This window comes from Chaetodon trifascialis, chromosome 2, assembly GCF_039877785.1.
Source record: "Chaetodon trifascialis isolate fChaTrf1 chromosome 2, fChaTrf1.hap1, whole genome shotgun sequence".
In the NCBI taxonomy this organism is placed as follows: Eukaryota; Metazoa; Chordata; class Actinopteri; order Chaetodontiformes; family Chaetodontidae; genus Chaetodon; species Chaetodon trifascialis.
The window spans coordinates 15,293,057-15,308,799 of NC_092057.1; the positions used below are offsets into that span (position 1 = coordinate 15,293,057).

The following is a 15,743-nucleotide window of genomic DNA, read 5'->3' on the forward strand; positions in this document are numbered from 1 at the left end:
CTTAAGTAAAAGTATTAAAGCCACAATGTAAAATTACTTGGTTCAAGTATACCTAAGTAATAGTAGAGAGGTATTGCCATGAAAATATACTAAAAAATATCACTAGCACTGTTTTATAGATGTGTAAGAGGCATCTCAGCTTTGAGGCTATAAAATTGTAGTGCTGCTTGAGGTGGAGCTCATTTTAGCTACCTTGTAAACTGTTGCATCATATGATAAAATCATTGTATGCTTAGTGTAACTAGTAACTGCAAAAAAACAAGTAAGATGTACAATGTTTCCTTTGAAATGTAGAAGAAGATCACAGAAAATTGAAGAACTCAAACGAAAAACAAGTAGCTGAAGTACAGTACTTGTACCTGTAGCAGCATTTTAAAATCTTTTTATTTGTCTTCTTCAGTTTTTCTCTTCATCACACACCTCTTCAGTCTCTCCTCCCCCTCATTTTCCACTGCAGATTCCTTTCTTTCTCCTTTATCTGAAACCCTCCTTCTCTCCGTACATCCACACAAAGAGAAAGACAGGAACATTTATTTCACATGTTTACTTGAACTTCAATAGCAATACAAGACAATCAGAACACTTGAGGTCGATATGTACAAGGATCTCTGGGGGTTGCAGAAAAGTTCTGAGGTTTTATATGATCTCTGGCTCCGGAGTCAAGAGTTCTGTTGCTATGACAAACTCCATCACCAACAGTTAGTGGCAGGTGGAGGGGGCGGGGTTTGGTCTTCATGTGAAAATGGGATTGGTCAAGAGTTCAAAATCAGTCAGAGGGGATGTGTGTAAGAGGCCCCCCAGTTGATATTGATAAAATGCTTCACTGTGATACATTAATTATACAAGAATGATGTATATACAGGCACGCACTCTCACACACACGCACACATCCTCACACACATGCATGCTCATCAAGCTACACACACGCTCTGACATACGCTCACACACACACACACACACACACACACACACACACACACACACACACACACACACACACACACACACACACACACACTTCAGCACTTTCCTCCTACAGTATGTAGCCTTGTAAAGCCACTATAAAGTCATGCACATGTTCTTTGAAAGGATTTTTTGGCAACACACAAGTGCTTCTTTGACACACTGTTTGCTTGCTACAGGGAGGGAAAACACCCAGCCGATGAACCGATAGAAACTCAGACGATGGGCAAATAAGGATGAGCACCGATGAGATGGGGAGACACACCAGGGTTTCAGGGAAGAGAGGAGAGGGAGAGGAGGAGGAGGAGGAGGAGGAGGAGGAGGAGGAGGAGGAGGAGGAATAGTTATAAATGGATCACAGTCATAGAAAAGTAACAAAACATGAAAAGGGGGAAGTCTCGTGGTGATCGGGAGATAGAAGCAGGGAGGAGTCATCACTGTCATTATCATTACCTTCATCATCCACCATCACTGTCCTCAACAGTGTCATTATAATCATCATCATCACCATCATTTCCATCAGTTTGGTCATCCTTGTTTGTTGTTGTCACCATCTTCCTCCTCCTGCCTGGTTTCTATTCCCCGATCACCACCGCCCTAGTCACAGGCTCGTCACCCGCTGCATCTGTCCGTCGTCTCCCTCAGAGGTGGGCTCTGCTGTGTACACTGCCTCTCCATTGGATGCCAGCGTCGGTGGCTGGTAGAAGGTCTGCAGGTGATTGGGCCGAGGGCCCAGCGGGGGTCTCCCCAGGCTGTAGGGAAGTTCCAGGGCAGGCCGCTGGGGTTGGCCAGTGGGGCTGACCTCTTCTGGACCTTCAGGGCTGCTGTCGGGGTACGAGAGGGTTGGGGGGGAAGTGCGGGTGTAGAAGCGAGGAGGGGAGCTGCTTCGGCTGTACACCTGGGGGGAGTGGCGAGTGTAGAGATTGTTTGGAGGTGAGTTGCTATCTCGAGGAGCAAAGATATTCGTTGGGGGAGAGCTTCGCGGGAAGATGCTGAGTGGCGGCGAGCGCCGGTCTCCAGGGTAGAGAGGGGAGGGGTTTGAATCTCGGGCGTAGATAGGTGAGGAGTCAGGGTCGAGGTCGAGGTCGGGGGTCAAAGGCAGAGCAAAGCTGTCAGAATCTTCTCGTTCGCCGTGGTAACGAACAGAACCTCTTTTCCTGGCGTCGAGACCTCCATCTTTGCTCTCAAAGAGAAAAGATTCTTCCCTGTCTACATCCATCCCTCCTCTCCACACATCCAGAGCTCTATCCTTCTGTTTCTCATTCTCCCGTTCAATCCCTGCTCTCCATCCGTCTCTGTCCTTTAAAAACAAGGATTCATCCTTCTCTCTCTCCATCCCACCTCGCCATCCATCCATCCCAAAATCTTTCTTCTGAGTTATGAAAGTCTCTTCCTGCTCCGTCTCTGCTCCTCCCCGCCACACCTCCACCCGTCCACCTCTCTTCTCCAGCAGATGAGATTCCTCCCTTCCTCTCTCCATTCCACCTCTCCATTCATCCATCTCTCCATCTCTCTTCTGAGAGGTAAAAGACTCGTCCCTCCCTCTCTCGGTTCCTCCCCTCCATTCGTCAATAATTCCGTCTCTTTTTAAGAGAAATGTCTCATCCTTCTCTCTGTCCTGGCCACCTCTCCACGTCTCTACGCCTGCGTCTCTCTGTTTCATCAGCAGCGGCTCTTCCAGAGCCTTGTACAGGGGTTCAGATTCCTGTGGAGGAGGGGGCGGAGGAGGCGGGAGAGGCCTGTCCCGGTACCGATCCCTCTCTCTTTCCCTGTCTCTCTCTCTGTCTCTGTCTGTCCCTCCGCTCGACTCCACAGTGCTGCGGTGGCGAGACAGAGTACCAGGGGTGCGGCTGAGGGTGGAGTAAGGCCGAGCCTGAACATCAGGGGGACGTGCTTGCTGCCTGTCCTGCAGCCCGCGGCGACCCAGAGTGCCTTGCAACGACCTGTCCCCATCTTTAAGAAGCTCACGGGACTCAGAATCTCCAGAAACACGTGTGTGTGACCAGCCGTCTTGCAATCGTGGTGTCGTGGTGTGATCTTGTCCACGTGTTGTGGAGTGTGTCTCAGCGTCTTGTGTGTGGTGCCTCGTATGCGGCCAGCCCTCTTGTGCGTTGTGGCGTGTGTTTGGCTGCATGGTGGCAGCCCAGCCCTCTTGGGGAGGCTGTGCGTGTCGAGTTAACGTGGCAGTATGAGTGAGAGCCGCCCTGTCGTGGTGGTGAGGCCTCGCCAGGCTTCCGTAGCGCTCAGGAGGGACAGGCATGGGAACTGAGGGTCTCAGGTTGCTCTGCACCAGCTCTGATATGATCATCTTTTCCAGCGCAGCTGCATCAGACAGGTTACGACGCATCCCAGCACTGCTGCCAAGATCTGTGGCCCCGTGGGGGGTGAGGAGGGCTGGGGAGATGTCATCCCCTCCCATCCCAACTCCCCCCTCTCTCAGAAGGTCAGTGCTGCCCACCACTCCAGCTCGGGATCCGGGTGTGGTTCCCAGACCGTGCAGGGTGAAGGTGTTGGGGGTGTAGCCTCCATTGAGACATACACTGTCCAGCCCACAGGACTCCTGGCTCTGGGACACACCACCCTCTGTTGGACAGGAAGATACCAATTACTTAGCTTTACCTCAAAGATTAAAGATTTGCATGAATGAACGCATGAATGAATGAATGAGCAGAGTTTAGGGTTCATGTGCCTACTGAGCGTGTGGCTTTACCAAGAAGATTTGGATATTGACAACAGTCTTTGATGAAATGTTCAGTTATGTTGCCACATGGACGAGATGTATGTTATGTCTTCATGGTTTCTTAAGAATTACTGTGTGCAGATGTTGCACAGATAGTCTATGACTTGAAGGACAGTGCACAAGTAAGTGGCGCTCAATGATTCAAGTGAGCACAATAAAGGAGAGCTCATACTCTGCTTGTTTCTGAAGGTTCCTACTGGTCCACGTTAAGACAGAGAGACAGAGAGGGAGAGTGTCAAAGAAACATTTAAAACACAGACATTTCAAGGTCAGACACTGAAAACAGAAAACCATTCGGACAAAGCAAAAACATTTCAGGAGCTTTTAATATCAAACATTCACACTGAACAGAAACTGAAAAATGACAAACTGTACTGGACAAAAGTCTTAGACCACTTAGGGAAAATTCAGACAGCCTGAGCGATAAATCAGCCACTTGACATTCTTGGCCCATATTATCTTATTACAGGCACACTTACATAAGTGCCATCTAGTATCCAACTATGTGCCATCACAGAATTTGTATATAAGAGAGAACCAAATTGCCAACATTTTCCCTTTGTCAGTACATCGGTTAACGGCCTTACAGAGACATCTCTGTATGTGGCATAAGAGTTTTGCAAAGTATCGAGCATAAATTAGTGAAAGGACAGTAAAAGAAACCAATATAAAGACGGAGAGTACAAAAACTGTGTAGGAAACGTTGACACAACGCTAGGAAGAATCACAGATTGCAAGTTGCAATGAAATGTACCTGTGGAGGTGAAGGGCTGATTATATCCTTGAGCCAGCATTGTGTCATAAGGAGAGGCTCCGGCATGGGTTTGCAACACTGGATTAGTAAGGAAATGGTTTCCCAAAGCAGCTGAGGATGGAGAGTGAGAAAATAAATACAGCACTCTTGCCAGAAGGTCACTGCAACCCTGAGATTTAAAGGAACATTATGCAGCTATTTTACCATAAAATAGCAAAAGCATGTTGATGGAACACTGAATTGTAGCAGGGACAAAAATGCCTCTGTCACTCTGATCACCTGTTCTTGCAGCATGAAAGCTGGGTGAGTGGGTACGATCTCCCGCAAGAAGATGCAGAACACTTAATGGTACTATGTCACACAAAACCAGCTATGCCGGTGAAACTGGATGATATTTTTATGGAAAAAAATGTTCTTTGGTTTTCCCTCTGATGTGCTCCAGCTGCTCTGCCTCAATTATCTGTGAGTCTGGGGACTTTCCTGATGGACAGGTAGCTTTACTGTACTTGTTGCTAAACTAACTGCATATTGCTGCTAACTGTAGCTGCCATTAGCTAGTTAGCTGTATTTGGTCCAGGTTACATTAACTTGGCATGCTGCTGTTCTGAGTTGTGTGCAATGCAAAGCTTATGCAAACTTCGACTGCCTTTGACCGATTTTGACATAGCAAAACAGAATACGTTAGCTTCAAGACGTAAGTTTAAAACACATAACATTATTATGATGCCACTGAGCTTTGGCTGTAGTTTGCATGTAGTGTACATTACATTTGACAATACTGTTACAGAGGGATTTCTATTTTATATTTCTATTTGTGACAGTGATGATGCACTCAGAAACTGTGGGGGCGCCAAATTGCACAAAATGAAAATTCTTGTATAATGTTGATGTCAAAGAAAAAAGAACAGCGTTCTTTACCTCGGTTGAGAGTCGGGGTGTTGTTCACGTCTGCAGCTATGAAAGAAGATTCCGTCTGTCTGCGAACAGTGTCGTTCCACATCCTCCTGATACGACTCTGAAACACCGATATTCAACACAAGGTCAAAACTGACTCAGACACAGAGAGAGGCATAGAGGCACAGTGTGCTGTAATGCACCTGTCTGTTAGCTGTAGCTCTCCGACTCTGGCTGCTGGTGTAGCGGCTGTTGGAGCGCAGGGCGGCACCCTTCACCGAGTCCGGAGAGCTCGAAGAGGTGACGCAGCACTGCGAGAGACGCAGACATCTGCCATAGTCCTTCTGACCCTGCAGGCGGTGTTCAAACATATCTGTCTCGTCACAAATGATGACATTGTTCACAGATTCCTGCAGCTACATGACACATGAACGCAGAGACAGACCTTCCTGGCAAGGGTGCAGTGCAGTATGGTGATGAGGAGGGCCTGGGCGGTGTTGAGGGAGGAGAAGAGGTAAGCCAGAAGGAGCGACGGAGCAGACAGGAAAATCAGGCCCGAGGACCAGGTGACACTCTGCAGGAAGAGCAGTGTCAAGGAACCCACCGCCCACGCCCTGGAGACCCCAGAGGAAGCAGGGCATGAGATAACATAACACATTATATTTTCATTCTGACAAGCAAATGCAGCAGGAGCTCACTCATCTTAACGTGTTAGAATGATTTTCTAATTAGATTTTTCAAGTCCCTGTGCTTAAAATACCTCAGGGGAGTTTTAACTGTGCTTCTTCTTTACAGCTCAGATGTGGACAAAGAGAGAGCTGGTCTAATTAATATCAGTGTCTACTGAAACAGAAACTGAAAACAGGAGCATTCAGACAAGCTTCCATTTGCTCGGCTTTACTGACACACACCCAGGCTCTATTTTTCCTCTGTTGAGTGCAGTTTGCTCACTCTATTTTTCATTTATGCAGCATTGCTCAGTTTTGACCTTTAGTTACTCAGAAGAACAGAAAGAACAGAAAGACTGCTGCAGTGCATTTTATTCTGCTCTTCCAAAAGCTGTTAATGCTTGACTTCAAACTACTGAAAATGCTGCTGTTTAACAAAATGCTGGAGCTTTACAAGGACAAAAGAAAGACTGCATTACATGTGCTTCATACAATTTACACTGGCTCCCTGTCTCAGCTAGGATGAGTGTTAAATATTTTAATTAACTACAAATCTCTAAGCGAAGATTAGATTCTTCAAACAGAGTAGACTGCCTCCAGCAAAGGAAACATTCATTTGCAAACTTATTTTTATCGTTTTCTTTCATTTTTTGCAGTAAGTCAGGTTTTGGGACACTCTGCGGCACTGCACAAAAATTAAGACAGCTCTGAAAATAAGATAATAATATAAATGAAGAGGAAGGTGCCGAAAACTCAAGTAGAGTTTTTATCAGTTCAGGCCCTTTTCAGCGCATCAATTAAACTTTACTGTATTTTTCAGATGGGAGTCAAAGCCACTGTAACACAATAAGCTCTAAACATTATCACCCACAACAGATCAGTATGAGACGTGGACCTTACCTCAGGTTGTCATGGCGACTGGAGTCTGGCTTCAAAGCAGCAGTACTGTGCATCTTATGTAAGGTCATCACCAAGACAACCAGGTTCAACTGAGGCCGAAAAGAACAACCAGCAAACACTGTTTAATATCTGTTCGTTCATAATGAGTCAATATGACGTGATCACACGCTGATGACTGGAAGTATATGAAAATATACATGGAAAGGCTGGTATCTGTATGAGGGCATGAACTCTCACCGTAATGATAACAGCAACAGGTCCAAGGAAACTCCAGATAAAGTAGTTGTCTGTTCGCAGCCAGCACCTACACACACACACCCACACACAGGCACAAACACATAAACAAATCACACAAACATAAGAACCTCCAGACGGAGGAAAAATAACTATTGCCATTCAAATCACACACACACACACACACACACACACACACACACACACACACACATTAATCAACTTACGCCGTTTTTGAGCCATAGCCTCTGAAGTCAATGGCTGCAGACACGGCCACCACCAGCCCCGGAATAGAGTAACCACACAGGTAGAAATATTTCCTCCTGGAGTTCCGTCCCTCAAATACCTCCCGCTGCAGCAGGTATAGTTCCACCCCCTCCAGACACAACCAGCAAAACACTGAGAGCAGCGAGAAATGCAGCAGGCCAGCAATGATGGAGCACACAACCTGGATTCGGATAAAGAAGGAGGAATATAATCCACAATATCATACTTTACCAAATACAACTACCCAAAGACTGCAAACACAAAGCACTCACTGTGTACTGAGTCTTGTTGGCACCGACAAGAAAGAGCAGCTCAGTGATGAGCAGGTTTGCCCACAGGTTGCAGTGGATGGTGCTGTGGTCTGTGTGCCAGGGCGCCCCCTGGCAGCACAGGGTGGTAAGACAGGTGGCCAAACACACCAGCGCTACAGAGATGCCAACCCAGGAAACCACATAGACGAGAAGCTCCTCTACACCGACACCGAACTGATGAGGACAAGCAGGCAGGAAGGAGGATGCAGAGAGATTAGAGACATTTTATTTGATCATAAAGAGTCCATGAATGCAGGAGCATGTGCTGAGCATATGTGGATGTGTAGTATTTTGAGGTGTTGAGTGCTCATGTGTATTTGCCTCTGGTTGTGTAACTGTGTGCGTTATATAACTTTCATTCAAATGAATAAAACCACACCTAACAAAGAGAACATCTTGCAGAGAAACACTTAATTCAATTTCATGGCAGGACAAAATACCCTGCAGCATTCATCTCTCTCTCTCTCTCTCTCTCTCTCTCTCTCTCTCTCTCTCTCTCTCGCTCTCTTACAGCTACAACCCACAATTATCACTGCCTGTGTGCTTGATTTTGATACAACATTTTGGAGAGCACAGTTGGGATGAAGTTGGACTGTGCAACAGCATATGGGCGCATAAGGGTGGAGTCAGGGCGCTTTTGGTGGTCAAAGACGGAGCTGGATTTATAAAGTTCAAGTTTGATACCAGGCCATCTAAAAATTAATCACCTGAAAACCCAAAGTGGTGTCTGGTGAGTGCGATAAAGCTACATCTTGCTACACTGTCATTGTTTTTCTATACTGCTTGAGAGGACATTACCACAAATCAAGCAAAAAAAAAAAAAAAGATACTGTCGCCTTACATCTGCTTTTTGACTGCCCTAGAGGTGACGTTTTTGGTGTGTGTTACTTACAGCAGGTTGCTGAAAGGTCATGAGGACAGCATAGCTGGACAGGTGGTTGCAGGCGCAGGTAGTGTGTGTGTTGTTGGTGTGTAACAAGCGGCAGCCCTGCGTAGACCACCTGCCACTCCCAGAAACCCCCGATGCATTCCAGAAAGAGCAGTTGGGGCCAAAGTGGTTCTCCAGCTGTGGACACAAACACACACAAAACACATATAATATAAAATACTCAAGGAGCAGATTTTGCACATTCATTCTGAGGTAAGCAGATTTCCAAACAGACCTGCAGGTGCCTGAGAGTGAAGATCACCGGCTCGGAGAGATATACCCTGTTGGATCCTCTGTGCACAGAGGCAGAGATGACATGGGAGTTTACCACCAGGCTCCTGCGCCTGGCATCGGACCCCTGGCCAAGCCCCAGACTGAGCCGCAGAGTCGAGTTCTGGGTGGTCAGGAAGGCCCCCAGGTTCTTATAGAGTGTGAGGACCAGCTTCACTTGGCCTGCAGAGGAAGCCACAGAGAGGAGGGGAGAATATTTTTATCATTTGTTCTGTACTTTCATTTATCATATTCAATCTAATATTTTAGACTTTTTGGTATGTGGAGGAAACTTAATATTACTTTCACAACCTATTTCTCGTCCTTCCTATGGTCTACCACCCCAGGCAAGATGCTGTAAAATAACGAGCTTTCACTGTATAAATGTTGATTAGTTTTGGAGTGTGCCACAGACCATTGTTGCTGTATTGTTGCAGAGCCAGTGCTGATATCTGCAAGATGCTGTCGCTGTCGTAGGAGTGAGGGAACGTCAGGTCCTGTATGTCTGCCTCTGTATTTAGTACATACACCTCCAGATCTGTGCGCAACCAGGAACACACAGACACAAAAGCTTAACTGAACTGGTCATTTCTACAATGTGTAGAACAAAACAATGTGTAAAGAAAGACCACGCACCGACATTTGGTGCCCTGTCGCTGAAGCGGCCTTCATAGAGATTGTTAGCCAATAGAAATGCTCCTTTTTCTACTGCGTCTAACAGCAGTGATGCTGAGCGGGACTGGTCGACGCTGCTCATATCCGCCCAGGACACCAGAGCCTCAGGACCCAGCAGGTTATCAACTGTCTGAACAACAGCCTGACAGAAAGAAAGACAGAGTGTTTCATTCCTATTCCTCATTATTATCTAGTTACCTGTCTGTCTGTCTGTCTGTCTGTCTGTCTGTCTGTCTGTCTGTCTGTCTCACCTGAACATAGGCCCTGCATGTGCGTTCCCGCTTCTGCAGCTAAAAAGAAGAAAAGCATCTATTGTTAGAATCATCATCACTGACATTTCCGTTTTCATTTCCAGGAAAGGTCAAGCACACATCTGCTCTGACAACAGGAACAATTTACCTTGTTGTAATTGCGTGCTGCTGACTCTTTATTGGCTGGTCTCAAGGCCTGAAGCTGTGAGTCCAGGATGTCCAATAGCTGTTCAATTAGCCTGACGGACATGCTGACATCACCGGCATAGATCCGCCCCCGTGTCAGGTTGACCAGCTCCCCGGCGATGTTGGCTGCGTTCTCTCCGCTCTTAATCTGGAGTGAGGCGGGGGTGTTTATAATGTCAAATATTTTGACATTTAAGAGGGAACTGCTTGCTGACTGGCTTTCGGGTAAATGTGTGTGTGCGTGTATTTGTGTGTGTATGTGTGAATGCGTGACTAACCTTCTGTGCAATTTGGCTGACCCAGGGTGAGGTGCAGTTTGAAAGGTCAGGGCCTCTGGAGCTCCAACCCACTGGAGACTGCATGCACTGATAGGAGGCTATACCTGCAGAGACACGGGTGACACAGACAGTCAGACAGACAAAGGACCAACAAGACTCACTTTTTTTTCCTTTCTTTTTTTCACATTTTTAGTAGCAGAGAGTAACAAATTTTTACATTTTTTTTTAAAATGTTTATTTAGAAGAATCATCACTTCATTAAATATTGATAATGCTAAGGCTGTCAATAGAATCTGGCTTAAGTTTGGTTGAATTTATTCATGACATAAACAATATACCAGGAAAAAAGATTCCTAAAAACATGAAAACTTGTATCTGTTGGAGTCCAGTGGTCTAAACTAATGCCAGAGTTTGATTTTTTTTTTTTTTTTTTAATTTTCATTAAATATTTAAAGCTGTATTAGAAAAGTTAGCATTTTCAAAAATGCTCTTGCACACCATGTGGTCTAATGACAGGCACGCATTGAAAACTCGTGGCATGGAAAGAAAATAAAGGGCACGATTCTTTGCTTTCTTTCCGAGTAAAGTGTTTGAAGTGTCCACCTGATGAATGTGCAATATTCACCCTTTTAGCTCTGTTTTGTTCTCGATCAACCCCAGGAAAAAAAAACATCAGAATCTAGATTGTTGGTACATTAGCTTCAGCTTGTTTAATTGTCATCATTGTCACTAACTTGTTAAACAGCTGCCTGCTGCTCCTGGAAATAATGACAGAGCTGAGACTGACCCATACAGTAAATGTACCATGAAAACAAAACTACGGGATACAAGCTTTACCTGATTTATTTAATTGTTGCACGGGTGGAAAAATAAATTACTCTGTTTTTGCTTGTTGCGTATCTGTTACACACCAGTTCTGCAAATTAGGTGCAAGTATAAGACATCCGTTTTCAGTTCTAAACATGATTTAAAATGAGATTATTTCACAGTGTAATCATCACCTCTGTGCTAAAACCATGTCCAAACCATTCCACATGATTAGCATGAGGCAAAATGAACCACAGGCTGATCTAAATAATCAGCATAACAGCTTTTTCTTAGAGGCAGCTCTGGGCGGAAGACAGCTGCACAGCGAGAGAAAGAGTTGCCAGCTTGAACCCTGCTGGTCTCAACACTACTTTCTTCACTCTCATCTGATGGCTAGTTCAAAGAGAGGACATCCAACTACATTTCAAAGGGAAACAAGATATAGACACACACATGCAAATACCACACACACACACACACATACACACACACACACACAGACTGGCATGCTCACATCTGCACACACACACATATGCTGCACCTACCTAATGACCCTTTAGGGCAGGGCCTCTCCACTGTTTCTCCCTTCAGGGTGGGCGGCCACTGCACCCCTCGTGCCACCCGGCCCTCACAACCGCCCACCTGACCGGGGCCCCCGGGAGCCAAGGGGACACGCAGAGGGGGACGAGGGGTTAGAGGGACCATGGCTGTGATCGGCCTCTGATCAAAAGGTCCTCGGTTGATGACGCCAATGGGGTGAGAGGCGGATGGCCGCACTGGGGTCAGTGCAACAGTGGCTGTGTAGGAGCGGACGGTGGTCATCAGAGAGGAGAGGGGACCTGGACGGACAGAAACACTGTTGAGTCTCTTTTTTTATTGCTTACATGCAAATACACAGGGGCACTTGTTGTACAAACCTTTAGTGGGTGGGGGTGGCGTAAACTGTAGCGGGTATCTCAGGACATAGTAGTTATTCCACACATACAGCTGGTTGTCTCTGGGGTTGTAGTCTATGGAGGAGATGTACTGGTAAGGGTTGGGGAATGGTATTTGAACGGGCAGCTCCTGTCCACGGCTGGTGTCATAGGCATAGACCACCATGTCGCTGCCGACTCTGCCCTCTGCCTGCCCCTCATCATCCTGGAAGATGGAGCGCACAGCGTAGAGCACACCACAGGCCATGAAGGCGTTGCTCGCCCCGCGCTTGTCAAAGCCGGTGGCCCACGTACCCTCAAAGCGCAGGGTGTACGGATTCACCTGCAGGACAAAAAAGACATCAGAGGATGAGAGGTCTCAGTCGCAAAACCCTCCCTTCTAGTGTCTTTCCATTCATTGATCTGTTTTCATTCCTCCTACTGCACCTGGCTGACCACGATGCGTCCATTATTGGCTTCAGTAGAGTAGATCACCCAAAGGCCGTTCTCGTCCACTGCCAGATCAATGTCTGACTTCCCTCCCCAGCGGTAAGGGGAGGTGTCATGGTAGTTGGCATTGACCACCACTGCCTCGCCACTCTTAATGCGTGTTCGCAGGTCATACTTGACCAAGTTGCGAGTTCGTTCCTTGTTATAAAACACAGCGCCGTCATACACCACAAAGCCTGTACCATCCACACGGCTGGGCAACCTAGGACAGAGGATGATTGTGATTGATGACTGTGTACATGCAAATTTACACTATTAATATTAGGCTGTGATTTATTTTGGTTATGTATCATCCTACATGAACACATTTTTCTGTTTGGTTACAGCAGTTTTGGTTATTTCACATGAAAGATTTCTGGATTTTGTCTGTGCTTCTATCACTGGTCTGTGGTGAAAAAGGTGGTCGCCTACTCCTGTGCACCAGGGCTGACCTGCGTCAGGATTCAGCAACATCTGAATCATGATATAATGACTCTTCTCTTGCTTATGTCAGGCAACTGTTTGTGTAATATTCATAAATACTGCCTAAGGATGTCTTTTCAGAACTTTAAAGTTGTAATCCTTAAGATTTCAGTTGTGGTCGATCTGGCAACACTGTTCATGTTTTAATAAAACAAGTTGCAGAGTTTCATTCGAAATGGCCGTGAGTTAATAAATTTGAATCTGAATCTGAAAAGCACTACACAGCTACATGCTTCCTGTGAATCCCTTGTACATGAACACACGGTTTAAATTAGAAAGTAAATATTGCTGAATTGACTGAAGTGAATGTGAAATTAACCCCAAGAAGCTGCCAACTACCACTTATCACATTATATCATTATAAATGAATTCATTTATATATTTCTGAATTGACTGATTTCATCTATGGGATTTCCAAAAGAAACAGGTAATCATGACTTTCCAGAGTCCAAGGTCGCATCTTCATTTTTGCCTGTCTTTTCTGTGTTTTGACCAACAGTCCAAAACCAAAAAGTAACTAATCAATTTACCAACTATTTCAGCAACACATACAGTGTACACAGACATTACTCACTTATAGGTGGTGGTGACTCTGTTCTGGCGGTAGTCGTCCCAGGAGGCGTACTCATACAACACCTCTGTCCGATATGGCGTCCACGGCATGACATACAGCCTGTCACCAGCCTGCAGCGGGTCCTTACACCACGCACCCGACTGATGCTCTGCCTCCAGGAGAGAGGAGGCCGGCTGGATGCTGAGCAGTGAGCCGGGACACACGAAAACTGGAAGATGGGAGTTAGGAGGGGTAGACAGCAGGATGTGAGAAAGAAGAGAAAGAGGGAGAGAGAAGAAGAGCAGGGAGGGAAGTGATGGAGAGAAAAGAGTGGAAAGATAGTGGAGGCAGGTGTGGAGAGAAAATGGATCGATGCATGAAAAATGGATTGAATTAGATGCGATTGATGCAGCAAGAGGAAAAAAGAATGAGGAGAAAAAGAGAGAGGGATTTAAAACACCTGTGCTGATCTCGAGAGGCAAGCAACAGAGGAGACGTAAAAGTGTTGAAAATCACACACTGTTAGTGTGTGTGTGGTGAGTAATACAACAGGGACACTGCAATGAAAGGTGTGTGAGTGTATTTATGTGCTTTGTATGCGTGTGTGTGTGTGTGTGTGTGTGTGTGTGTGTGTGTGTGTGTGTGTGTGTGTGTGTGTGTGTGTGTGTGTAGGTTAGTGCAAAAAGAGTGAAGAAAAGTGTGAGGTAGAATCAGGGACGCAGAAGGCGGGGCTAAATTTTGCCTTGAAGTGAATGAGAGGGCAGGTTAGTTTACGCCGGGCACAAAGATTGGTCCACCCACATGTCAATAACTGTATGGACACATATGTATACTGTACAGTCTCACACTGGCATGCAAATAGGCATGCACACACACTCATACACATAAGCAGTGCTTGGTAAGCACACATCCAGACGGATATATAATAACACACATTTGGTCTTATTTTTCCTATGAAGATAAATAAGGGGCTCTTCCTATAAGGGAAGAAAAGGGAAAATAAGCATGAGGAGGATGATTGGACAGTAAGGAAGGATCGGAAGGAAGGGAAAGAAAGAAAGAAAGAAAGAAAGAAAGAAAAGAAAGAAAGAAAGAAAGAAAGAAAGAAAGAAAGAAAGAAAGAAAGAAAGAAAGAAAGGGTGCTCGTGTGTGAAAAGGAAACAGAGCAGAGAGGGCAAAGAATATTATGTTTGTGCGAGCAGCTTTGTTTATGTTTGTGTGTGCAGAGAGAGACCAAAGAAGAGCAAAAGAGACGAGAAAGATTGACCAGGAGCAAGAGAGGAAGGAGAAACTGGAGAGAGAGAGGAGAGATAGAGAGAACAGAGAGAGAGAGTAAGACTAGGTGCAGAACCTGGATAAAATTGGATAAAAGGACGGGTTTCCATACAACAGGAGATGGATAAATGGGAGGGGAAATAATAACCGAGTAGGAAATGAAAAAAGGGGGGCAACATCCAGCATGACTACGAAACAACGTCCTGGGTAGGAGGAAGAGAGAAATGGTAGAAGAGAGGAAGAGAAGGAGAGAAAAGAGGGGGGTCGGGGGTAAGGAGAGTTCAAGATGCTACAATGTATTGTCTTTACCTTTTTGGTCCACTTCTACTCAAGCATAGGAAAAAAAGAGGGAGAGAAAGAAAGAGAAGTCAGAGGATGAAAGAAGGGAAGTAAAGAGAAGCAAGAAAGCAAGCAAGAGAGACGGAAAGAAAGAAAGAAAGAAAGAAAGAAAGAAAGAAAGAAAGAAAGAAAGAAAGAAAGAAAGAAAGAAAGAAAGAAAGAAAGAATTGCACAGATAAAGACTTTGGAACTCATTCTCACCACAAACATTACAGTTCACATTAAAGAAAGAAGAAGCACAAAGGAGTCCCAGCATACTCCCCTCCTCTCCTCTGCCCTCCCCTCCCACCCCATCCTCCCTCTTTTCCCTCCCTCCACTTCCCCCGATCTCTCCTCCCCTCAATCAGGCTCCTGTGGAGAAAAGAGAGCAACTCCTGTGGCGTGAATCTGAAAAAGAAAATACACACGCATGCACGCACAAGTGCAGCCGTGCTGTCTTGCATACTCACGCACACACAGATGACATACAGTATGTAAATGTACCACAGTTTCCCTCTCTGTACTTTCTCCATCCAAGTTTCTTTTTATATTTCAGACACCCAAAAACATTCACACACACACACA

The 15,743-nt window shown here is 45.8% G+C and overlaps 1 protein-coding gene across 3 annotated transcripts in view; it reads right to left on the reverse strand.

Annotated features, from left to right (window-relative positions):
* Positions 1–359: 359 nt before the first annotated feature.
* The window catches only part of LOC139337643 (adhesion G protein-coupled receptor L1-like), a 28,134-nt gene continuing 12,750 nt past the window's right edge, over positions 360–15,743 (reverse strand). The window contains exons 1-23 of one of the 3 annotated variants that reach the window (XM_070972351.1): positions 15,150–15,407; positions 13,587–13,794; positions 12,488–12,752; positions 12,044–12,383; positions 11,672–11,965; positions 10,320–10,423; positions 10,004–10,189; positions 9,856–9,894; positions 9,566–9,746; positions 9,345–9,467; positions 8,895–9,112; positions 8,624–8,797; positions 7,693–7,905; positions 7,381–7,601; positions 7,157–7,223; positions 6,920–7,008; positions 5,797–5,965; positions 5,555–5,701; positions 5,376–5,472; positions 4,458–4,568; positions 3,876–3,899; positions 977–3,546; positions 361–916 (exon numbers count right to left, since the gene is read on the reverse strand). In XM_070972351.1, the coding sequence (XP_070828452.1) occupies positions 1,565–3,546; positions 3,876–3,899; positions 4,458–4,568; positions 5,376–5,472; positions 5,555–5,701; positions 5,797–5,965; positions 6,920–7,008; positions 7,157–7,223; positions 7,381–7,601; positions 7,693–7,905; positions 8,624–8,797; positions 8,895–9,112; positions 9,345–9,467; positions 9,566–9,746; positions 9,856–9,894; positions 10,004–10,189; positions 10,320–10,423; positions 11,672–11,965; positions 12,044–12,383; positions 12,488–12,752; positions 13,587–13,675 (5,133 nt within the window). In that variant the 5' untranslated portion in view covers positions 13,676–13,794; positions 15,150–15,407 and the 3' untranslated portion in view covers positions 361–916; positions 977–1,564. Of the gene's footprint in view, positions 917–976; positions 3,547–3,875; positions 3,900–4,457; positions 4,569–5,375; positions 5,473–5,554; positions 5,702–5,796; positions 5,966–6,919; positions 7,009–7,156; positions 7,224–7,380; positions 7,602–7,692; positions 7,906–8,623; positions 8,798–8,894; positions 9,113–9,344; positions 9,468–9,565; positions 9,747–9,855; positions 9,895–10,003; positions 10,190–10,319; positions 10,424–11,671; positions 11,966–12,043; positions 12,384–12,487; positions 12,753–13,586; positions 13,795–15,149; positions 15,408–15,743 lie in introns of those variants that run through there. The other 2 variants (XM_070972335.1, XM_070972343.1) reach the window with 2 other exon arrangements.